The sequence below is a fragment of the Carassius carassius genome, chromosome 36 (assembly GCF_963082965.1).
Source record: "Carassius carassius chromosome 36, fCarCar2.1, whole genome shotgun sequence".
NCBI classification, from domain to species: Eukaryota; Metazoa; Chordata; class Actinopteri; order Cypriniformes; family Cyprinidae; genus Carassius; species Carassius carassius.
This window is the reverse complement of record NC_081790.1, coordinates 17,524,097-17,549,722: the sequence shown is the minus strand read 5'-3', so window position 1 is coordinate 17,549,722 and position 25,626 is coordinate 17,524,097. Positions and strand designations below refer to the sequence as shown.

General features: G+C 37.4%; 2 protein-coding genes across 4 annotated transcripts in view; one reads left to right on the top strand and one right to left on the bottom strand.

The window, feature by feature from the left end:
- LOC132117347 (post-GPI attachment to proteins factor 2-like) overlaps positions 1 to 12,157 on the top strand; it is a 49,111-nt gene extending 36,954 nt beyond the window's left edge. For 2 of the 3 annotated variants that reach the window (XM_059526582.1, XM_059526585.1), the window contains 7 exons: positions 3,526 to 3,703; positions 4,508 to 4,675; positions 4,783 to 4,883; positions 5,656 to 5,891; positions 6,081 to 6,167; positions 9,090 to 9,153; positions 10,925 to 12,157. In XM_059526582.1, the coding sequence (XP_059382565.1) occupies positions 3,526 to 3,703; positions 4,508 to 4,675; positions 4,783 to 4,883; positions 5,656 to 5,891; positions 6,081 to 6,167; positions 9,090 to 9,153; positions 10,925 to 11,345 (1,255 nt within the window). In that variant the 3' untranslated portion in view covers positions 11,346 to 12,157. The remainder of the gene's footprint in view (positions 1 to 3,525; positions 3,704 to 4,507; positions 4,676 to 4,782; positions 4,884 to 5,655; positions 5,892 to 6,080; positions 6,168 to 9,089; positions 9,154 to 10,924) is intronic. The other variant, XM_059526584.1, reaches the window with a different exon arrangement.
- Positions 12,158 to 13,357: 1,200 nt separating this feature from the next.
- On the bottom strand, positions 13,358 to 25,154 carry LOC132117345 (sodium-dependent proline transporter-like). The gene is made up of 15 exons (XM_059526580.1): positions 24,747 to 25,154; positions 23,253 to 23,478; positions 21,863 to 21,994; positions 21,487 to 21,635; positions 21,329 to 21,372; positions 20,088 to 20,226; positions 19,201 to 19,335; positions 19,004 to 19,107; positions 18,782 to 18,906; positions 18,524 to 18,636; positions 17,612 to 17,749; positions 17,306 to 17,405; positions 16,291 to 16,409; positions 15,793 to 15,966; positions 13,358 to 14,112 (listed from the first exon to the last, which is right to left on the bottom strand). Exons 1-15 carry the CDS (start codon positions 24,867 to 24,869, stop codon positions 13,945 to 13,947), a joined length of 1,989 nt encoding a protein of 662 aa, XP_059382563.1. The 5' UTR covers positions 24,870 to 25,154; the 3' UTR covers positions 13,358 to 13,944.
- Between the last annotated feature and the right edge of the window lie 472 nt (positions 25,155 to 25,626).

Genomic DNA, 25,626 nt, shown 5'->3' with positions numbered 1-25,626 from the left:
CAGCTGTTTATCTAGACCAGTGGTTCCCAACCCTAGTTCTAGAGGCACCCCAACACTTAAACACACCTGATTTATGGTCATCAGCTAATTAATAGAGACTCCATGACCTTAAATTGATGTTTCATAGAAAGAATACATGCAAAATGTGCAGTGTTGGGGTGCCTCAAGGACCAAGGTTGGGAACCACTGATGTAGACAAACAATTTTTTGACAACCTGCAAATTACCACAATTGATAAATAACTATTATAATCAGTGACGCAGTCTACATTGGATGCGGCGTGACACGACATATCCCTGACAGTAAACTGACGCCTTGTTCTATTTCTAATGCACTGACACAAAGTTCAAATGATTTTTAACAGTTGCTTTGTCGCATACAATGCAGACAGACCTTGTGCAGATTGACGGTGTTAATTCCACTTCTGAGCCGTTGTCATCAGAAGCCTACATGTTGCCAGATTTTGAGGGGGTTCTCGCCATGGACTGCAACATAATGCTCGTTGGCTTAAAAAGCCGGGCACCCTCCTGCATTTTTAAAGAGGTCATCGGATGCCCAGTTGATATGATTCTTTTGAGTCTTAATGAAAAGTCTGTAGCATACTTTGGCTGAAATTTCTCTGTGGTAGTGTTAAAAACACCTTTTTTACCCTGTCAAAAACAGCTCTTTCTCAGAGCAAGCCGTTATGTAGCATAAGCATTTTCCTTTAAATGTTGATGAACTCTGCTGACCCCGCCCCTATATTCTAAACCACTCTCAGAGAGACGGTTTACTTTAGCCGCATTCACCATGAAACTTGGTAATTAGTACATTATTAGGATAGGCGATTTGCAAAGATTAATTTAAGGTGAAGCTGGATAAAAAATGATTCGTGCTTACATAGACACATTTATGTAGATACTGATACTAATGACAGCTCACTCAGGGTGGGTCTAAAGTAAGACACCAGTCCAGACTGTCCTGAAACGCTACTGTCAATCAAACTATCCTGGGAGGGGCCTTTGGCCAGAACAGTAGGCTACGTCACTCTACTAATAGCATGATTCATCAGAGAATTATATTACATTTGTAAACGACAGCCTTCCGTTACACTAATGAACACTAATGCATCTTACGTCAACCTTAATTATTTTACTTTACTTTATTACACAACTCTGTGGAATACTTGATTTTGATTTGTCACAGCATTGTCCTATTAGACATTTTTGTATAACTAAAAACTGTATGCATTGGTTGTTTTCCATGGCAGCTAGTCTTAAAGGGATAGTTCATCCAAAAAAGACCGTCGTTCATCTTCAGAACACAATTGAATATATTTTTGATGAATTCCGAGAGCTCTCTGATCCTTCATAGACAGCAAGGATCCTAACATGATCAAGGCTCAGAAACATAGTAAGGACATCGTTTAATTAGTCCATGTGACATCAGACCAAAAAAAAAAGAGAAAAATAGGGATTTAATGATGCTCTCAACTCAAGATTCAGTTCGATTCATGATTTTGATTTCACGATTAGGTTCGATTCACCTTTTTTTTTTTTTTTTACAAAATGAGATTTAAGATAAATTAAATTCTTAGACAAAATGCTGCACCTTTCTTTGTAATATCTTATAATAAACTAATATTACCTAATTTAGCCAGCAAGGATGCATTAAATTAATCAAACGTGGAAGTAGAAGAATATATAATGTCACAGAAAATTCTCATTTCAAATAAATACTGTTCATTAAAGTTTTTCCTCATCAAAGAAACCTGAAAAAAAATGTAATTAATTCCACAAAAATATCAAGCTGCAAGCAGCGTTTTTTTTAACATTGATAATAATGAGAAATGTTTCATGAGCAGCAAATCAATATATAAGAATAATTTCTAAAGGATTATGTGAGACTAATCCTTCGCATCACATGAATAGTATATTTAAAAATATATATGTATTTTAATAATAATATTAATAGTAAATAATATTTCAATATTACCCCAATGTTGCTGTTTTTACTGTATTTTTGAGAAAATGAATGCAGGGGACTTCTTTCAAAAACACAAAAACTGGTAGTTAGATAAATTATTCCTAAAAAGTTCATGTTTTATTGAAACGTTAATGTTTACATGACAGAAACTACTACGAATACTCACTTATTAGGTCTGAAGTGACTTGAAAGAAATCTACATGTACGCTAATGTTTTATTTAAAGACAAAAAGAGGAATTTGTCTATAGAGTTTTCATTTCCTACTATCTTTGTCTGTTCAGGTCAAAAGACTCTTGCAGGGTGATGCAAGCATCCCTCAAAAGTCCTTAAATGGCAAAAGGACGGGCCGTGCTGTGCCGAATCCAGCTCGGAGTGTTTCAGACAATCGCACTCTCAGCTCAGCTGGCGCCCACATGCACTGAGGCAGAACAGAGAATGTGTCTCTGTCTTTTTTCAGAGGTCAGAGGTCCCGGAGAAACTCATGATTCAAACATCCTTTCTTTACGGTGCATTAATTTAAAGCAATGGCCTTATAAGGAGAAGGATGCAGTTTGATGATCTATATTAGTTTGTTCTAGGAAAAGAGGAATGTTTGTTGGGTGTAATGTGATTAAGTCACAGAGTAGGTATGGCCGGTGTTACAGAGCTGCACATGGATCTGAGTGTGTGGCATTTCTGTCATATCCTTCACACTAAATCCTGTTTGGAACAGAGATCAGGACACCTTGTTTCCACTTTGAGCCGCACCACGTCCGTCCTGTGTGATTCAACTGGCATTTCTGTGGCAAAAGGCTTTCATATTTCACATATCTGTCTGTCTGTCTATCTATGTATTTGTCTGTATGTCTATCGTCTGCTTATCTATCTAGCTGTTGTCTGTCTGTCTATTTCTAATGAAATATTCTGCTTGTTCTCTGCTGGTCATTTCCTTCCTTTTCATTTATCTTCTGCTCCCCTCCAAGTTATGAGTGTTACACTCTGCCTTGGCTGCTGTCATATCAATGACAGTTTGATTTATACCTCACTTCCTGTTTGAACTGGGACTACGTCAACAGGAGAGAAGGCAACCCTGTGCAGTCCTCTCCACTTTTATGCCCCCACCCTCTATTACTTTCATTCACTTAATTCTTTGACTGATAAAGGAGAAAAATGAATCATCCGAAATCCTAGGAAATATTACACAGTGATGATGTCACAGATATGTCAAACAAAGCTGATTGCGATCATTTTAAATTGAATCAAAGACTTCTTGTCAACCACGTGCATCATTAAGCCACATCAATAACTAAATTTAGTCATCCATGTCCTGGAAACTCTACCACGAGGGATGAAATTTCGCTTTAAAGCTGTAAGGAAGTTTTACCACAGAATTACCACAACTGTACAAGCCACATCTTGTTCAGTTGTCATGAAAAGGAAGAGGTGTGGTGGTGTCTTGTGGGTCCAGTTCCCTTTTCATGTGCCACCTGCTGATGACTGAGGGAAACTACATTACCTGGCCCGTTAAGTAACAAGTCTATGGCGGTTCAGTTTGAGATTGATCATGTGTTTATGTTTAGGCTGCAGATTGCACAGGAAGAACATCACACGGTGGCGGAGGAGAAAGTCAACCTGGAGCGGGAGATGCGAAGTGAGATTGATGCAGCAAAGCAGGAGGCACAAAGACTACGAGAACTGCGTGAGGGAACCGAGAACGAGTTGAGCAGACAGAAATATGCAGAGCAAGAGCTGGAACAGGTATCATAAGGCATTATTAACAGGAGGTACAACTTGTGAGAAGGATGTTTTTATTATTTTTTACTTTAATTAAAATGAAACCTTGCCAGAGGCAACAACTTTGCCACATTCATTTATTTAAGATATGCAAATTAGGCACTGCCTCATTAAATATGTAAAACATTTCACAAAAAATTGTTTACATGCAAATCTACAACAGTTAAATAGTTGTATAAAAGTCATAATTTCTATGTGTAGCACCGCCCCTTAAATTCAGTGCTCGAATTGTAGAGGAATAAGGCATTAGGGAAAAATAGAGGGGGGGGGGGGATTTTTTTCCCTAAGATATTTTTATTTGAGTAAAAATGATAATGGCAAATGTGATTAAATTCATGCAATGGATATGGTAAATTTTGTGAATCAATTAATTAATTAAACAAGTTTGTTTATGGGCTAGTTGCCATGTTTCTTTAACGCCCCGCCCCGCCCCACGTCTAAAAAACGCTAATTATATTGTGAGACTAACCCCTACCCCCACCAAAATACTTGATTCAATTCGAGCACTGCTTAAATTTATTTATTTTGTTGAAAAGTGAGTACTTTTTTTTTGTTGTTGTTCCTGTAGCTCAAGTGGTAGAGTATTGCGTTAGCAGTGCAAGGTTGTGGGTTCAATTCCCAGGGAACACATGTTAGGTAAAAACTGTTAGCCTGAATGCACTGTAAGTCACTGTTGGAACTGCTGAAGTGGCACAGAAAAGTTTTACACAATTCCCTGCTCAAAACATTGAAACACAGCCAATATTTATGAGCGTGTGTTTGTTTTAGGTGCGAATGGCTCTGAAGAAGGCTGAAAGGGAGCTGGAGTTGAGGAGCGGCTGGTCTCCTCCTGAAGCTCTTCAGAAATGGCTGCAACTCACACACGAGGTGGAAGTACAGTACTACAACATTAAGAAACAGCAAGCAGAAAGACAGCTTATAGTGGCTAAAGAAGGGGTGAGATGTTCAAATACTCCTAGATTACATGCTTTAACTGAATATTAAATCCATTTAATATTAGATTTGAACATCCATTAATTATAAAGTTGTGGCCACAAAAACAGGCAGAAAAAATCAAGAAGAAGAGAGGAACTATCTTTGGGACGTTCCATGTGGCCCACAGTTCTTCACTGGACGATGTTGATCACAAAATCCTCTCAGCCAAGTGAGTCACCAGAGATAAAGACTCATTTTAACTTGCACAACTAAAAATGAAAGGTTCCAGAGGGAGGACTTTTTAAAAAGAACTATTTTAAGAAATTTTTAGTAATCTGAAGAACCTTTTGGAATGGAAAGGTTTCACGGATGTTCTTTATGGAACCATTGATAAGAACCGTTATTTTTAAAGGGGTCATCGGATGCAAAACTCACTTTTACATATTGTTTGAACATTAATTTGTGTTGTGGTGTATTCAAAACCACCCTATAATGATAAAAATCTACACAGTGTTATTTTTTTTATCTATAAATAATATCTCCATTCTCAGCTTCTTGTTTGTGTGACGACACACAGACCAGTCCACTCCCACAATAGTTGATTGACACTGGCGTCTTAACCTGCGCCCCCGATCTACCTAAATGCATCTATGTTCGCGCAAATCATTCCTGATCCAGCTTCACCTACAGATGAAGTGAGGATAAGGGTTTTTTATGAATCTTTTCCAATCACATTTACATATAATTTGCTAGTTAGCAAGTTTTGCGGCTAAATGCGGCTAAAGTAAACAGGACGGTTCTTCACCCAACAGAAGCAAGGGGCGGAGCGAACAGAGCTCATTTGCATTTAAAGGAAATTTTTCACCAAGGTTAACCAAAGACTTTTCATTTAGACTCTAAAGAATCATATTAACTTGCAGAAATTGGCCATCCGATGACCCCTTTAAGAGCGTAGAGCGGCCAAACCAAACCTCACCTCTCTTTCTCTCTCACTTCTGCAGACAGGCTCTGGGAGAAGTGACCGCTGCTCTGAGAGAAAAGCTTCATCGATGGCAGCAAATTGAGATTCTGACAGGGCTCAGTATTGTCAATAACCCTGGCATGTCGTCTCTTGCCTCCGCCCTCAACCTGGACCCTGCTTTCCTGGGCATCCGCCCCGCTGCACCCCAACACCTACTGCTATCCGATGACCTAGACGACATGGATGAGGACATACTTTCTGCCGGAACCCTGCAGTGTGAGTTTATCATGCACACATTTTTTTAATAGTACTGAATCTGATCATATTTATCATAAAGCTTCTCAGCTGTCTATAACCATATTAAAATGATCCAGTGACCAGTTTTCTAACCCTAATACATGGCGATTACGCTTTCCGTTGAGCTTTGCCTCTTCGTGGTGTGATATCATTGGCTAATGTCCGCAGATGCCGCCTGGCAGATGGATCGGCGAGTGAGCGACCTTTGGCCTGTGGCTTCCGAGAGCCAATCCCTGTGGAAACCAATCCCTTCTGGTTGGCAGCACCCCCTTTATTCTCTCAGCCAATTCTAACACAAAGCAAACCCTTCTATGTCACTCCCTCTGCCCACTTAAGACCTTCTAGATGGAAATTGTGTATCCAGCTCTTAAACAGACACCTTTGTTAAACTTTTGATGTGGAATCAGTGCTGCTTGTTTATATTCATCTGAGTGTGGATAAACACCAGAGCATGGAAAATGTTGTCGAGACTTTAACAGCTCAATTGCGATCATTATTGTAGATGTTATGAATTAGAAGCCACTGATTCCATGTCTGCATTGATGGCAACCTAATTTGGCAAAATAGCAAGTTTTAAGGTGCGGTCACATTTACTGTCATTTGGCGAAGTTTCCTGATCCACACGTTCGGGAATTTCCCTTGCAGATTTTGCAGTGGTCAGACATGAGAAATTGCCACATTGACCAACAAAAAGTTGCTTGTTTAAAAGTGACTTCTGTGTGAGACGTGTTTGATACATCTCTTCAGTATTTACCATAGACCAGTGGTCGGCAACCAGTGGCACACAGTGGGATAACCACTGGGACACAAGCAATAAGGAAAACTGCATGAGAATTAACTTGTGCTACTCTACAGATTCACGTGGCTCTGGCAAATCATGCGCGTGCGTACACTGCGCATACAAGGCACTTCAAATCAACACCTCAGTGGTCTAACAGCGCTAGTCAATGTCAAAATAGTTGAGATGTCCAATCAAATCAAATTAGGCAGGGTTTACAGTTCAAAACAGCAGAGCGTGAATTTCTGTGCGAAGCGTCAGTTTAACATTTAAAGAGAGCGAGGTAAGATGGAGGCTGCAAATCATTTAATATTAATCAACTGTTTTATGATAGAAATGTTAAATCCAACAGCTATATCCAGTTATGCAAACTACTTGACTTTTTCCTCAAATATGGCCATTCTGAGTGAGAGAGAGAGATTAAAGTTGCATCTGCATCTGTGTCTCTCTCTAAAAACAATAAAGCTGTGAGTTTACATCAGAAACCGTGATTTCGACCCCTCGTTGCTGAGAAAAATGATTCAGTATTGATTAATAAAAGTCGCAGGGCAGCACTGACAAGTTTCTTGATCTCCTGAATGTTTCTGGGTTTGCGCAATCTACAATCTCTGTGCGTCAATTAAACATGATGATTTAATGCACAATTGGCCTGTCACACACACACACACACACACAGTGGTGTTCAGTAGAATCACACTGTAAATCTGTTATTCAAAGTCTAATTTAAACATAAAATAATTTAAGTTTTTTTTATTATTTTAAAAAGTGCTTCAGAAACTATTTGCATTATAATCAAATATAATTTTTTATCTGAACATTTTAAAATTCTTATGTATTGTATAAATAAAGCATTTATGGTGGGGCAGGATGAGAGGAAGGTGTTGTTGGCACAGTGGTTAACCAGAAAAATTAAAAATGGCACTTTATGCCCAAAAGGTTGCCGACCCAAGCAATAGGCTTTTTTGCCCGCAAAATTCCACCAAAATGTCCCTAGTGTGACCACACTGTATACTGAAGATGTGCTGCAAAACATGGCTCTGTAGCTAGCGCAGAAGCTATCTTAATCTTTTTTATCACATCTATGGCCTTTCCATACCAAAGTAGTTAACCCTGGGTTATTGTTAACATTTTTGTTGTGTGTTGCTGGGTTTCTAGGTTAGTGATTCATAACGTGTCTTTAGCACAGCAACTTGGTGTTAACATTGCTAAAATTTAAATCAAGCTGTCAACCCTCATTTTACAATTAAGGGTAAAAGTCTGTTAAAACCTGGCAAAAAGCGGTTTGAAAAAATCTGTTAACCCAGTGTTAAGCACAATGTGCAAAGCCTGTATTTAAACTTACTACACGGCTTTCTAGATTACTCTGAATGGACAATTACAACATTCTGTGCATAAATGTTTTTGTACATTGATTTTATATATACTGTTAAATTTGTCAAATGTGTTGTCTGACAACTGTCAATGGGTTTCATTCACTAACTGTGCATGCATGCAAATATGTACATGTAATCTGCGTACAAACATTTTAACAAACAACCCATAGTTCATCAGTAACTGAATATTATTCTAAATGTAGGAATAACTCAACCCAAACATACAATTGGTGGCCTTATTAATGTTTAAATAAATGATTTAGTCTATTTCAACATGAAAACCTCGGGCACACGGTTGCTCATTTAGAATACTCTAAATTTCATTACATTATAACAATGTTCAGAAATTCATGTGTTTTAGTGAAAAGTTCATAATCTACTCAGTTATTGGTGAATGAGACCCAGTGTCCTAGTCTTTTATATCACGATCTTTAAAATCGTTTTACTCAAATTATTATTTCATGTCCATTTATTTGTTTATTAGCCGTGTAATAAGTGCATGATGTCCAGTCATCGTCCCTCTTAAAAGTTTCATACAGCTAACCAAGAGCTGCATCACTGCATTATTTTCCTGCAAGCTGAAAACCGCATGTCTGTCATCATGCAGTTTTTGTGGACACTGATCCTCTTCTCTCTGCAGTCTTGCAATGCTTTTACACTTTTTTTGTGTTCATTTCCTGTGCCACATTATCAGCTCGGTTTCCTCCCTAGCTCTATTTTCCTTCATTAACCACAGCTAATGTGCTTTTATTACTGTATCACACACTCCTCCCTGATGTGACTTCCAATATGTGTTTGCAACAAAGGCAGGCGTGAAACATTACCTACATGTGATAAAAATATCACATGAAAGATGTAAAATGAATAAACTCATGATTAGTTAATTAAAATGTAACAGATACACAGCCCGCTGTTTTGGACGACCTATAACATTATTGTTTATGAGACAGAATCTCAATTAGATTATCTCAGAGACTCACTAATACAGACAAACATGTGTGTGTGTTTGTGTGTGCCTCTCCTCAGCTCCCAGCCTGACGTCCCTGCGCTCGCGACACGGAGACCCCATGCTGAACCTGAGCTCACAGAGGTTGGTAGAGGCCGGTGAGAGTGAGGCCGGGCCCCTGTGGCCCCCCGGTCACCCCTATGTGCGGCAGGCTCGCAGCCACTCGATCGGTCATGTGGAGTTTCACCCTGTGCCTTCGCTGTCTTCCTCTCTGTCTCATCCCTCCATCGTCTCTACCTCACTCCCGTCTTCCTCCTCCGGCTCTCGTTTTGCTGCGCTGCAGTATCGTTCCTCATACTTCACCTCTATGGAGGCGGTCTCAGGTCTGCCGCCAACAGGGTTCACTGCTTACCGCACTGATCAGAGAACAGAAAGCACTGGGTACCTCACACACTGTTTGCTGTGCACACACACAGCATGTGTGTAGGCCATCCATAACTTCCCTGTTATTGATAAATACTGAACTATTTTCTATGCCAAACAGTTTGTTAACAGTTCTTTTTATTTCATTGTCTGTGAGTGTCAGTTTTGAATCTGTAATACATTATAATATATTTAGTATATTATAATTTCACTTGTCATGAACTGTAACCTTTTTAGTCAATTTCCATTTAACTATTTAAATGTAAACAGTGAGAAACCGAACTAATCCAGCATGAGAAAGTCAATTTGAAATCAACATTTACTCCATTTACTTTCTTTACAATCATCCCTGGTCTTATTGTGCTTAATTTATCAGTGGATATTATTCTAGTTGGGGGAAAAAGGGTCTTTATTATTTTGAACTTAAATCTAACCTTGTTCCATCCAGGGTTAAGTTAACTAAAACTAAAAACCATTTTGGTGCTTAAAAATAAAATTAATGAATGTATGAGAAAAAAGTAACAAAACTTGTAAAAAAATAAATAAAATATTTCAAAAACAATAATGAATGAAATGACAAAATGAAATTAAACATCAAAATTCAAATGTAAACAAAAAATACAAAAAAAATAATTCAAAATATTGGGGAAAATATAAAAATAAATAAAATAAAACCATAAAATTTATTAAACATCAAAATTAAAATAAAAGCACAAAATTAAAATACAAAACAAAAAATCTAAATATTGCATAAAATAAAATAATAATAAACGGAGCAATTCCAACAGGGTGCTCGTACGAACGGTTCTCGGGCCCTAATAAAAACAACACAATAACAAAAAATATATAAAAAAATATTGAATTAAAAACTATAATAGTGTCTCAGTGATACTAAAATAGCACTGGTTCTGCCTCTGGAAAAAAAAAAAAAAATTTTTTAGGAGGTGATATTTCCCTATTGGGAGATTTTTCTATGTATAACTATGTATAATAATCATAACATTAATTTAATTATTTTATAATGTTATATTTGTAAATCATTTTAATATTTAAACAGTTCTGCAGTTTTTAAATGATTCTGTTTTGGCTTGTTTAAGGCTTCTACTGGGGTTTTTTCATTTTGCCAATGCATTAAACAATGCAGCAATTTAATGCTGATTAACATTGCTATAAAGAGTAAGGTTGTGGGAATAATAGCAAATCGTCATTGAAGTCATTGAAATATGTTGGAGACTTTTGAGAGTCAACTTGACTTTGACTTCTCAGTCAAAAGTGATTTAGGTTGTTGAGGTGTTTCTGGAGGGGGGTAGTCATCACCATATTCCACCGCAAACTGCTTTCCCAATGTTTCACTTAGAAAAACATGGCTTTATTAAAGTAATTGAGTTGCGAGTGCTGTTCATGTTGACATGAAGTAAAGAAAATGGAAACTAACAGGAAATGCAAATGCATCGAATCTGAAATCCTCTTTTCTCCTTGTCCCGTCCTCTAGGGATCTGAACCGGTCCGAATCGGATTCCTCTCTCTCAATGTCTCAGTACGGAGAAGCCCAGCGCTGCACCTCAACTCCACTCTACAGTAAGCTCTCCAAATCCAACGGTGGTTCCTCCACCGACAGCCCACTGATGCAAAAAAAGACCTTTGGCATGGAGAAGTGTTCCAGTCTCGGAGAGATCAACTCTCAGCCGTCTAGCCTCAACTCAGTCGACTCGATGCGCTCTCTCATCTACACCTCCGAGCAGGACGCCCCGTCACTGCCAGCAGGAAAGAGTGCCAGCCGAATCTCTCAGATCACAGGCAAGAAGATCCTGGTGGACGAGGACAGCGGCTCCACAGGAGACGACACCGAAGGCTCCAACACGGGCCGCAAGAAGACAGCCTTTACCAAGCTCTTCAAGAGACCGAAGAAATAAGAGCAGTATGGGGCAATGCCAAACACAAAAGGAGTTAGACTAGCACAATGGTACATTTTAAGTCATTTATGTGGAATTTTTGATTTCTGTCGTTAATTGTGTTGACCAACGGGAACAGAAACCGTCATTTGTTGGGAACAGGTATGATATCACTGTACATTTATTTATTAGCTTCTACAACCAAGGGCGCTAGATGGTTTAGTCCATTTTTGGTGTGAGAGTTACTTCTGTTTTTATTTGTAGTTAGCGTGAGCTGGAGTTTTCACTCTTAAAACAAACACCGAACGCATGCAAAGGCTTTCCGCGCATACAAATGACTCCACCTACTCTACGCTGTTATTTTACATAGGATTTGCTTGGACTTCTTTCCTTCTCAAATGAAGCCCATCATTGTGTTGCCAGAGGAAACAATTGGCCATAAATATTACCATTCACATCCCCCTGCTGAAAAAAACAAACCACAGTATGAGTATGCAGCATCTGTGTGCGTGACGGATGTGTGGCTGGAATATCGTTACTTGCTTTTGATTTCTCCTGTTATCAAAATCGATTTTTAAATGTTTGTTAAAAACTTGTTACATCCTCACAGAGGTGCCTTTTCTTTTAAGCATTGCCAAATGTTATTGCTGTGAACTGTGTGTGTGTCACAGACAGGATATGTACTGTAGTTCTCGTCTCTGGCTTGTAACTACATGCCTTTAAATTCATTCATGCTTCATGCCGCTGAAGTCTTTTAATACCAGACAAGTAATAAAAAGAAGATATAAAAAGGGAGGGTGCTTTGCAAATTAAAAGTCACATGCTAACATAAACTGGGGAGTTTCTTTTCTTAACAAAAACACTGAACTTTACATTTTAATATAAATTTTGTCTTATTAGCTATTCGTTCTCACATTAATTTTTGTATTTTAATTTTGGCAGGCTTTGTAAGGAAAATTTAATTACTAATTTGTATTTTTTTATTTGACAATGTGTCATCCCAGTGAAAATCTAAATGAAATTAAATTGTATATTTCATTTTGGCAAATACTCAGGTTTGGGGTCAATAAGGTTATTAGATTTTCTTTAAGAAATAATTTTATTCAGCAAGAATACACACACACGTATATATAACAGATTTATTCGTAAAGTACACTACTTTTTAAAAATTGAGTCAGATTAAATAAATCAATAAATAAAAATTTTATTTATTCCTGTGATATGGCACATAATCATCAGAAATCATTCAGATTTGATGCTCGAGAAACATTTTATACTATTTAGCAATGTTGAAAAAGTTGTTTCTTAATATTTTTTGAAAATGAATATGTATTCTTAAATTAGCAGAAAGTATATTCCATAAAGCAAAAGCAGAATGAGGGATAATTTAAGATTTTCTTAACCAAATATAACATGTTTGATAGTTCTCAGGGCTAAGCAGGTTTATAGGGTAACTTCCTCTGCATTGCATTTTTTGAAAACCTCTTTGCGTCATGGAGCTGTTAAATCTCTAAATGTTAACCTTTACAGGAAGTGGCTATTCCATCACTGTTCACAGAAATCCACTGTGAAATATACACCAACGCAGCAGACAGACCCAACACCACACACATTCAGTCACTGAGTGGATATAGAAACCAAATTCTTGAATTGTTCATGCAGGCTAATAAGTTGAACACCATGAATACCAGAGCTTTTCTAATGCCGGTGCACTCTGTACACATTGCTCTGGTGTATTTAACGTCTCCTGAAGGTTTGTTTGCATCAGCCGCTGTGGAGCAGAACATTAAATGGCTAAGCACACTCAGAGAAACCGTCTAAATCAAGATAGCTCGATGAGTTAGTGTCCACAACAAAGCCCCAACAAGGTCAGGTTTACCATTGTTACCATAGTGCACCGAATAAACAAACCTGTTTCAGCGCCTCTTCTGTCATAAGGAAGTTTGCTTTATTCATAGTGGGCACAGCCTTTGTAGACCACTGAAATAAGCTGAATCTGCCCATGATAAACAAACAGCATCTGCTGAGAACAGTTCATGGAACCATTTTGATTTTATTTGCTGGATTTGTGGCATTTCAAAAAAAGTTATGAAAAGTGTATGTTTTATACAGCATACTTAATCAGTCTAAAGAGGCTTTCCAAGGTATCTAGTACTACAGTTATTTGTGTGAACGGTTACCATGTCAAATAAGTTCTGTTTTGTTAAACAATCTCACCTATAGACATTGACCTGATTTGGTTTGACCTGGCTCTTGTGAATAAAAAAACAGATCATGTTACTAGATCTGTTACTTTTTAAAATAAGCCTATACACTCTTTGATGAAAAGACTTGAACATGAACATGATGAACAGCATGAAATGGAATCCTTAAGACATCATGAATTCAGCCAAAGAATCCATAAAGTCCTTTGCGTTTCTCTGGTTTTTGCATTATGCCCGTTACTATGCCAAACAACAAACGGAAATAAATGTTTTTATACGATCATTTAAATGTTCATTTCAATCCAGCTTGCCTGGTGAGAAAGTGTGCATGATTCTCCAAACAGAAGTCCTCACCATACAGTACTTGTCCTTTTGAGATGTCCCGCAGTTGTAACCTCCCAACACTTGGGGCAGTGTTATGCCTCGCTTATGGCCTCCCAGTTCATGGCGGTGAAGTCCGCTTCAGTCAGGTTAACCGTGAAGGGTCCCTCAACTCGCTGAGGCTCCACATTCTGCTCCTGAGATGTTGTGTTTATGTTGTTAACGCGCCAGGAATTGAGAGGACGGATGGATTTCTGGAAGCGCTGAATGCAAGAAACGTTATGTCAGCATGAACATGTCACACACACACCTGCTGACACGATTCTAAACAAGAAAAAATTACTTGGGCATATTTTAATAAAAACTATCTAAAAATGTACATTAACAATTTATAATAAAAAAATAAAGAATTTTTATTTGATTAAAAATACAGTAAAACCATTACTACTGTGGTATATTTGTACAATTAAAAATAACTATTTTAACAAGTTTTAAAAAGTAATATATTCCTGTGATGGCAAAGCTATTTTTTTAGCATCGTTACTCCAGTCTTCAGTGTCACATGATCCTTCAGAAATCATTCAAATATGTTGATTTGGAGCTTAAAAGGTACAATTTGTAAGATATTTGTAGTAAAATATCCAAAAACCACTAGGCTAGTGTTATATATTTTGTCCAGCTGATTACTAACAATATCTCTAATGTATTCCACTACTTGTAAATCATGAGAAAATTCCCATTCTAAACAGTGACACAGGGCAGTGCAGTCGCCTGTCAATGACGTTCTTCTTCTTCTTCGCTTTATGGCAGATTGCAAGCATGGCTTATCAGGTGCATACCGCCACCTACTGTATCGGAGTATGTAGCATGGCTATGAATCTAATGACGTTATCCTTTGTTACCGCCTTTATTGACGTAGAAACCACATGACAACAGTGTCGTGGACAAATGCGGAAGTAGCTTCGCAACAAACTTCAACTAGAAAGAGATGCCAATCTCGATTGTGTTTTACTCGACAGGTGAGTTGTTTTGATTCATATCTTTACAGAAAACGTATGCTATTATAACAATCAACAAGATTAGTATTATGGGGCATACACGCCAAACGCGGGATCTGGATCGCGTCTCTAGACCCACGCGAGAACGCGTCTGATCCATAGTCTACTCGCGCAAATCGTTGAACTCGCGTTACATCCATGATATATGTTTCCGTCTGATTTGATGGCCATCAGCGGTTGGGTAGAAGACAACAAATCCCATCATTCCACGCTTCTTCTTAGCTTTATCAAACCACGGGATTGTTATTGTTTTGATAGCGCGCCCTCTAGAGGCAGGTCCTACAACCTGTACCTTTAAGAAAGATTATTATATAGTGCTGTCAACAAAAATTACATCCAAATTGAAAGTTTTTTTTTACAATATGATACACAATAAGTACATAATGTGTGTGTTCTGTGTATATTTGTATACACAAATACACACATGCATGTATACATTTATTTAAAAATGAGATGTTTATTTATTAAATATGTTCATTTATAATATAAATTATATGAATATATAGACGTAAATATTTTCAAAATATATACTGTATGTGTGTGTATTTATATATACATAATAAATATACACAGAACATATATTATGCAAAAAAAAAATTTATTTTGAATGCGAGTAATCGCAATTTTGACAGCACTAATTATTATAAATGTTCAAAACGGTTGTGCTGCTTAATATTTGTGTGGAAACCGTGATGCAGGATTTTTGTGATGAATAAAAGTCAATAGAACAGCACTTATTTGAAACCGAAATCTTTTGTAACATTCTAAATCTGATTTTTGATTCATTTTATACATTCTTTCTCTATAAAAGTATTCTTTCTTAGAATGCTACTGACCTTAAAAGCATAAATAATTATGATGGACTGATGTTTTGAAGAGACTTACATCTTTAAGAGTGCCAGACTCTTTACTGATGGCCACTATGGCCCAGATGAGAATCTGCAGACAGCAGAAGGCACCCATACAGACGCCCAACGCTTTGCCCCAGGTCGGGAACACATAGGTGCCGTAGCGCAGAGACGTACGGTACATCTCGATGAAGATGTAGGTCAGGATGAACTGTATAGAGAAAACAATCTCTTACCATTTTGAATACAAAGACTGAGGCCTCACTCTGTGAATGGGACTATCACTGTCAGTGAGATACAGTGTCTCAACAACTGAATTATTCATTACACAGGATCCAGAACAGACATGGTGTTTGATTCCACTCTGCAGTAATGCCAAGTTTCTGACAGTACTGCTCAAACCCTTATAAATGAATATTTCCATATAACATTTACAATCATATAACTGTTTATCTTAAACAGAAATCTCATGCATCACTGCATACTAAAACATGAGGGTGATTCCAATAAACTAAACCAAAACCAGGACACCCACCGTTAACAGGAAGGGGGTGAAAACCAGCCAGCAGGCTTTGAAGTACAATAGCAGTTTTGTGCACCAGGGAGGACAGCGACAGATCATGTCCACAATGTCCTGACAGAACTGGTTCACCCCTGCAATTACATCAGCATATGTAATAGTTTGTTTGTTTTTTCATAGGAACAGATTTAAAGAAATTAAATACTACACCTGCTCATCAGTGGATCCTCTGCAGTGAATGGGTGCCATCAGAATGAGAATCAAAACAGCTGACAAAAACATAACGATAATACACAAGCAACCTTGTGAAGTGAAAGATGTGTTTTTAAAAAAAATAATCCATCATCAAGGCATTTTAACTTTAAACCGCTGCTTCTGGCCAAAATACGAGAAAAAAAACTCCATCCTCTCTCGTCTTCTCATATCAAAATGCATTAAACGTATTTGTTTAGACCTGTTTTTGCTTGTTATCGCTGCTTGATCGTGCTTATTTCTCTCCTGATTCAGACGAGGCGATTTTTTCCACTTACAAACACGGCAGTTTTTCACTTTACAAAGCATTAATTAATGTAGTGGAGTCATGTGGGTTACTTCTGGATTATTGTGGATTATTGTGATGTTTTTATCGGCTGTTTGGACTCTCATTCTGGCGGCACCCATTCACTGAAGAGCATCCAACAAACTCATCTATATCTTGGGTCACTGAAGTTTGAGCAAATTTAAATTTTCAGCATTTAGCAACTATTTATTTAATGTTCATGCCATGAAAATTTGATTGAGCAGAAATGTGTGTAGACTTTTTGGACAAAAATATTTTATCCATCTACAATAAATAAATCCTTATTATTTCATGTAACGCAGAAAACAAAGCAGAAGATCTTATAAAGTGCCTCTGAAAAAGACTTGACATATATATATATATATATATATATGTGTATGTGTATGTGTGTGTGTGTGTGTGTTGTGTGGTGTTCCTCATCAGAAGCCCTATATCAGCCCATCACCCAGGACGAAATGAAAGTAAGTGTACCATAAAAGAATGAGATGCCAATACACATGAAGAGAGTAATGATGATGAGACCAAAGCTTGTGCTGAAGGAGTCTATAAGCGTGAACCAGTATATCCCACCCTGTGATGGAAAAACACAAAACAAAATGTATATGACGACAACAAAAACAGTGATAGTGCTAAAAGAATCACTAATGGACAAGATGAAGACAGTCAAGTTGATGAATTATGTTATGAAACATTACTAACCTCTAGACATCTGTACACGTGTATTTAGCAAAATGTCAACTACTAAATCCCATTATGGGTCAAGTTTGTTGCGCTTACATCAGTGATGAGTAGCAGGCCCATGAGATAGAAGGAGAAACAGAGCAGTGCCAGGAACAGCGTCTTGTGCTTCAGATTGGATCTGAGCTGAGGAAACTCATCCAGCACAGCTGTACAGATCCCCTCCATGTTACCAAACTGCAGGACAGAGAGAGAGAACTTCACAATAGCAAGAATTAAACAAAGGACTAACCTGTCAGGAGTGTACAAATATCTCATAGGTTTCACTGACATCTACATCAACAAAATGAATCAGATCCTCGGTTTGCTGTCAGGACTGCCGTGTGCCCCCATCTGTTTGCTCTCACATTCACGCATTCAGCAGACAGTTTATTCTTTCAGTATATTCAAGCTATATTTCACCAGTATGTGTGCATCCTGGGAATTGAATCAGTGACCTTAATGATGGTGTCATGCAAATCATATATGATATATTTACAGGTGAAAGGTGTCTTTATATAATTACATATACACATACTATAATAGCTATATATAGGGAGAATTTTGATTTCACATTGATATTTTGACAACAAATGGGTGGAAACTGCAATTTGAGATGCAGAGAGTCGAACAGGGATTTCAAGTAATGAAACTGCTGTGTACTCATGCACATTTACTGAAATACGTACTGCAGCTGTGCAATAAGACAGGATGTGTTATTTCACACATTTCTTGACAAATCTGCTTCCTGAGCACCGATCACATTTCTAATCTGAAAACAATGAAACCTGATCACTCGGATTCATGTTATACACAGTTACCACACTTTTTGATGAATTCATTGCTGTAAGTTTTCTTAGAATCTTTCCAGTCATTCGATATGGATTTTTCTTTCCTTTTTTTAGAAATTGACTTGTGCTACATGAAAACCGGTCAAACTCTAGAAAACCTAAAAGCACTGGAGGGTCTTACCAGTGTATCCACTCCCAGCATAAAGAGCATGAGAAAAAACAGAATGGACCAAAACACTGATCCTGGGAGAAGAGCCAGGGCTTCTGGGTAGGCAACAAATGCCAGACCAGGACCTAAAACAATCACAAAATTACAAATTATGCACTGGCTTTGGAACTGCAAGGATGTGAAAACCTTTTAATTGACTTTAAATCATAGTACTCGTGTGTGCTGAGCTATACAGGATGTCAGAAGAGAGGATAAACAGACAGGATGTACCTGAGTCTGCCACCTGACCCACAGGCACGCCCTTCCTCCAAGCCATATGTCCCAGGATAGAGAAAATGGCAAAGCCTGCAAAAAAGCTAGTCCCGCAGTTCCCTATGGTAATGATTATAGTATCCCTGCAACATGAGAAATCATTTTGAGACTTTAAAGTAATGTTTCAGGAGAAAAAACAAAACAAAAAACAAAGTGTTTTCCCACAGTAAAAAGCCTCACCTGATGACATTATTGTCAAATTTATTGTAAGACGCCATTGACAGAAGTCCACCAACCCCAATACCCAAAGAATAAAAGATCTGCGATGCAGCATCATTCCAAACCTAAAATGACAATATAATACAATACAACACAGAAATGAAGGGAATGGAAACCCAGCATTTAATTCAAAATTGGTTTTGTTCAGGAAATTTTACCTGTGCATTCGCCAAATGGGCCCAGTTTGGAGTGAGGTAGAAGGCGACACCGTTTAAAGAGCCCTCAAGGGTGGCCCCTCTGATGATGAGGACCACCAGCACAAAATAGGGGAAGGTAGCAGTCACATACACCACCTGACATCAGAGGAATGATGGGAAATCAATTTATTTGTGTAGAATATATTCTCATCTGCTCTGTAATGAAGTATGAAGTATTACACCCACCCCAGGGTTATTATAGTTTATTAAAACTAAAACCATAAAAACATTTTCACTACTTTAGGTAAAATACATTAAATGTAAACTGAAATAAGATATAAACTAACTTATTTTAGCTTTAGTTGCCAAAGCAGAATTTTTCATTTTCACTTAGCTTAACTTGATCAATTCATACTAGTATCTACAACATTAAACCTCAAACTATTTTTCTGTTTATTAATAATAAGTTAGTTGTTAAGTTTAGGTATGGGTATAGGGTAGGATTGAGGGATCTACATTATGGTCATAAGTCATTAATATGTGCTTTATAAGTACTAATAAAAATGTTTAAATACGCATGCTAATAAGCAACTAGTTAATTAATAGTAAGAATTGTTCACTAAACTAGTGTTTCTACTTGACGTACTAAAATAACTCAAACTAAAATGGAAATAAACATTCATAAACACTATATAGACATGTTAAAAAATCTAATAAACAATCAAATTACTTTAAAAATACAAATACAAATGGACAAAAAATTCCAAATATTCATAAAAATTATAATCATATCTCAATGATTCTAAAATGGCTTACTGGTCTACATTTATTTCCTATTGGAAAAGAAGCCAACTAGATGTGCTGTGGATTTCTGTAAGGCTTGCAGGTGTGTCTGGGTGGGGTCCTACCTTGCCAGAGCTGCGAATACCCTTGAGCATGCAAAGGAAAATGACGACCCAGGCAGCCAGCAAGCACAGAGCTAGAGGCCAACGCACTGGACCGGGATCATGCAGCCCTTTGCTGTTCACTACTCCCAGAACCTTCTCGCTGAACACACACAAACACTCCGTGTAAGACTGAAGAACTGTGTCATCAGCTGCATTGCATGTTAACAGTCTCAGAGTGTTTCAGCTGTGGTTTTGTGCTACAATCCCACCACAGTAGTCTAGAATAGATTTTTTAGGTCTGTAAGTGTCAGTAACAGCAGCACTTTGGACTTGAATGCATGTCTGCTGTACATTATCACACCACTAACTGTGGTATTTTTAGATTCAAGGATGTGAACAAACATCAAACACGAGCTAAATACATTTCGTAACAGCAGTTAATGAAGGAGAGCATGACAGTGAGCAAAGAATATTTAACAGCATTTATTAATCAACATATATTAATGAACGATTTACTGTTTTTGAAAGAATTTTCACCAAGGCTGCATTTTGCATTCTGAAAGTATATTTTAAATATATTATTATAGCCAGTCTTCAGTGTCACATGATCAGAAATCTTTCTAATCTGGTCCAGAAATTATCATAATTGTTTTCAGGATGTACTTCTTACAGCATTTATTTAAAATAAAAAAATATTCATTTGAAAAAAATAAAATAAAAAAAATAAAAAATCTTTCAGACCCCAAACGTCTGATCACTAGTATAGGTTAATATTCATTTCAACATATACATATTTAAAATTAAAAGTTATAAATTAACATGAATGTAATAGTACTGTATATTAATAAATCAACATTAATGAATGCTGTAAATATTTTGATATTATATTTTTTCATTATTAATTCATGATACCTAATGCATTAACTAATGTTAACAAATTTAAACCTTATTGTAAAATGTTACCCAAATTCCAATAAAGTGCTGATTAATAAATTTGTTCATAAAATTTCGAAGTATTTAAAAATTTTTACTAAAAGACAATTATAAATCATTTCAGATCTTTGCAGATTGTATGAATATACACAGATGTTTCATGTTTATGTGCTACTTTAAATCAGTGATAGCATTAAACATTCGAATTAAATTAATAAATAATTTTTAATTCTTCTTAAATACATTTTCATTTAAATTGTTCACTTAAATTTACAGACTACTTTAGAAATTTAAAGAGAAACTGAGGAAAAGAAATTGAGAATTCTTACTTCCAGAAGACCTCAGAGGGACTTTGGGTGATATTAGTTTTGTTCTGTGGAGAAAACAGAGATTATTCGGAATAAGAAAAACATATTTGATTTATTTAGATAACGTAGATGATAATCAGCATTCGATGTTAACCTACTAACAGACAAGTAAAACTTACTCGACAAAGGGGAATGTTATGAAGAGCATCACATGACCAGGGCAGAGGGCTCTGGAAAGAACTGCCCAGGTAGTAGAACGTCCAAGCGATAATCACATTATAATAGAGACACACAAGAATGGACACACATAGCATCCCTATTCCAATCCCTGTAATGAGACCAGGACAACACAATCTTCGCCATTTGTTTAGCCCTGTATTTAATTACTAATTATTACAAAACAGAAGTACCATTGATTCTTACGTCTTATACAAAGTGGAGCTACAAGACTTTGAATAATGAATATAACTCAATACCAAATTGACATGATCTCAATCCTATTTACAAACTATGATTGGGAATTAAATTGATGAATTAAATGTGAAGTGCTGTTACCTTTGAGGAGGGGACAGCACTTCCAGACGGTGATGGGACCTGCGGCTCCATACTGGCCCAGGCTGAGCTCCATGAGGAAGAGCGGCATTCCAGTGAAGAAGAGCATGATGAAGTACGGGATGAGAAACACACCTGCAACCCAACAAGTCAAGGTTTATGACATTATAAACATTAATTTTCCATTTCAATTCCTGTTGTTAATACTTAATTAGTTGACTTTTAACCACTTATATTCATACCAACAGTAAATACAAGACAGGAAGTGAGGTGGAACAGGATTTAAAAAAAAAACATGAGTCAGATTCAAAGTTCATAAGCATCACACCTCAACAAGTTGGAGCATGTGCACAAACCACTAAGCCACAACCCCAAATTATGTCATTTGTGCCAGTGGTTCCACACTCCTAAATCACAGGCACTTGTCAATGGGATTTTTCCCTCCTCAGGATTTGTATTATTGATATATTTCACATCAAAGAAGTCTACATGCAAAACATTTTAAAAACACTATTATAAATGCAATATAGCAAAACTTTTTGTACTGTTATTACTGGATTAGACAAATTATTTCATCAACAGAACTGAAACAACAGTGTGTGTGTGTGTGTGTTTCGGTGTGTAATATGTAAGAGAAATGGAGAAATTTCAGTGTCCACGTTCAGACACCACCGGTTCTCATTGTTTCTCTTTGGTTTCAAGTTTGGTATTTAATTCAGTCGACCTTGTTGTTTAGTGCAATCCATGAAATTCGTCATGTTAATTTATTCAGTCTCTCCATCATAATTGTCAATCAGAGTCTCTCATTTTTAAGAATTTACTATTGGAACATGAAACATAAGTCCAGCTCAATGAAATTACAGTACTTTTCTACATTACCCTCCAACAATCCGTGAACAGGTCTCTTCATTGGTATTACTAACCATCTTTACATTGCAAATTTCTTCCCTTTTGAGGCCTTCATGGATTTAGGCAAATGTGCCCTCCTCCCTTCTACGGGGAAAGGTTTTTGGTTTTGGTTGGTTCGACAGAAGGATTGATTTCAGCTTAGAGTAACCAAACATCTCAGAACACCCATAAAAGACACGGAAAGTTCAATCACTTAGGATTTTTTTATATGTGAAAAATCGTGGTGACTTATTTAAGACAGATTTTTTTGTATTAAGGTGCAGTCACATTAGCAAAGGTTTTCTGTCGGTCAACAAGGCCATTTTGCAAGACCAACATGAGTGAAACTTTTCAGGCCTCATGCAAACCTCCCCAGTGATGTAGATTCCTATTAAAATGACAGTAAATGCGACCATACCTTTACAGAACAGCATGTGTTTACAACTCAATCGATCTACAATGTAAATGAAAGATTTGCGTTCATATTAACTCTACTGTCACTCACCTCCTCCGTTTCGGTAGCAGAGGTAGGGGAACCTCCAGACATTTCCCAGGCCCACACAGTAGCCAATACAGGAGAGCAGAAATTCATATTTGCCGCCCCACTGTTCTCTGGGAGGCTGAGCAGGAGCAGCTGGTGTAGAGGATGGAGGCTGGTGCTCAGTTTGAGTCTGGGATACGGGCCTGGAGACATCAGGAGAAGACACAATCCCATTCTGCTGTCCTGGACTCTGTCAAGAAGAACATTCAAAGCTTATGATCACTGATCAAACACAACCATATAACAGATGAACAGCACACATCTTTGTCATGTCATCCAGTAATTACGTCAGAAGATATAAAGCTGAGGCTGTCAGCAGGCAGCTCAGGGTTTTTATCACCCTGGCAACTGCCGAGCCACACCCTAGCAACCATTTAGAGCACCCTATCAACAGTACAGCAACATGAACAAGCAAAAAAAACAAAAAAAAAAAACAAGTCAAAACCAGAAGGTTGCAGAGCAGTGATCCTCAATTCTGGCTCACGAGATCCACTTGCATGCAAAATTTAGCTTCAACCCTAATCAAACAAACCTACCTGTGATTTTTTTTAACAATCCTTGATGACATTGATTAGCAAACTCGGGTGTGTTTGATTAGGGTTAGAGCTAAACTCTGCAGGAAAGTGGATCTCACGAGCCAGATTTGAGGATCACTGTTGTAGAGACATAAGGGTTGGGTTTTTGATACACAGAGGCCAAACTGACCATTAGTTCCTCAACCTTGATTGCATAGTAAACTACAGCATGGCTTTATATTATACACAGCTGCTAATGTAAACTAGCTTTTAAAACTACTTTTAAGACAAGCCAACATCAAAGTTTGCCTAGGGGTATAAAAATCTAGTTTACATGACTTCTCTTCTCTGCAGTAGCTATACAATATAAAAAGATGTAGTCTACTGTAGTTAATTATGCAGTCCAGATTGAGGAAGTAATGGTCAGTTTGGTCTCTCTAGTGTGTATCCTAGTGAGACAAAAGGGAAGTCACTTGATTGCTACAGGAACATGAATGACACGCTACTGAACAAGGCTGTCGCTGACATTATTTGCAGGCATTTTTCATCATAAAAATATTAATAATATTATCAATAATAATCATAATTATTAGATTTTTCTCTATGGTATGATTCTGACCAAATAAGGGGATCCTAAAGGTGTAGTTCATCCAAAAATGAACCATTCACGGTTTAGAAAGATGATGCCATTTAAGGGTAAGATGACTGAAGTACTAATCTCCTTTTGTGTGTTAAAATGTCCAATAATATTTAAACAAACACACAGAGCAAAGAGTGAAACCGTGGTTAAACGCAACCGTGAATGAGGACAGACGGGTTGTGTTACCTCGACAGACCAGCGAGTCAAGTGTTCAAACGATTCCAAGTTTCTTTCAAAACTCAGATAACATCAAAACATAAATGTTTCTATCTTAAAACAAGTGTAAGCGTGTATTTGCAGTACCTCTCTCGTAGAAGCGTTCACAGTCACACCGGCTCCAGGTGCTGCTGTTCTCGTCTCCTCACTCTGCATCTCCCCAGCGCTTTTCTTCTGATGCTCGCTACATTGTTCACTTAATGGTTTCATCGAAACTCCTTGTTGACTTTTAAAACAGACTGCAAATTTTAGAGACCCTACACAGATCACGTTAGAATAAATATATTAACCTTGAATTAAAAGCGCAGGTGGACTGCGATGATCCATGTTATCGGTTGGGGGAGGGAGAACAGAGAGTGAAAGGGAGGAGCCGGTGTGTGTTCCGCACACAGTGCTCTCACCTTCCTGCAGGTAAACTCCTAAGAGCACGAGTGGTCAATCCCTTCCTCCATCATTTTAATACTTATCAGCAAGTATATTTAGCTTTCAGTCTGTATATCAAGTCCTGTGTCTCTATACGCAAGAGCTTCAATTTATGGTAGACTAATGTGTCCCAGATGTGACATCAAATGTGAAAGCTTTATTTTAGCCTACCAAAAAAAAAAAAATGTCGTTTGTCAGCTTTCAATCATCTCGCTCTGCGAAGCAAATTGGTCCCCTTTACAACAGGAAGCCACTTCACCAAGTTCACTATAACAGCAGGAAACCGCAGTGTGCTGGTTTGGTATGACACAGACTTGATATGTGTCAACAACAAACGCAGAAATGCATTTCATTGTTAATAAAGGTAAATAGCAAATAGTAAATATTTATTCGGTCAACATAAATACATACAGCATAAATAGCCTACATGATATTTTAGTGTTTATATAAATACCAAAAGCTATTGGACTGCTCAATGGCATTAATCGACAAATTAGTTTTATACATTCATATACTGAGCTGTGCAAAAAAAACACAGCTAAAA

Bases quoted from the DNA above. Each gene is read 5' to 3' on its own strand.
- LOC132117345 (XM_059526580.1), bottom strand. From the start codon at position 24,869: ATGAAACCATTAAGTGAACAATGTAGCGAGCATCAGAAGAAAAGCGCT. The intron at 19,108-19,200 runs GTAAAATTTCCT...TTGTCATTTTAG, and splicing joins CCCATTTGGCGAATGCACAG to GTTTGGAATGATGCTGCATC. The intron at 16,410-17,305 runs GTACACTTACTT...ATGTAATTGCAG, and splicing joins TGGCATCTCATTCTTTTATG to GGGTGAACCAGTTCTGTCAG.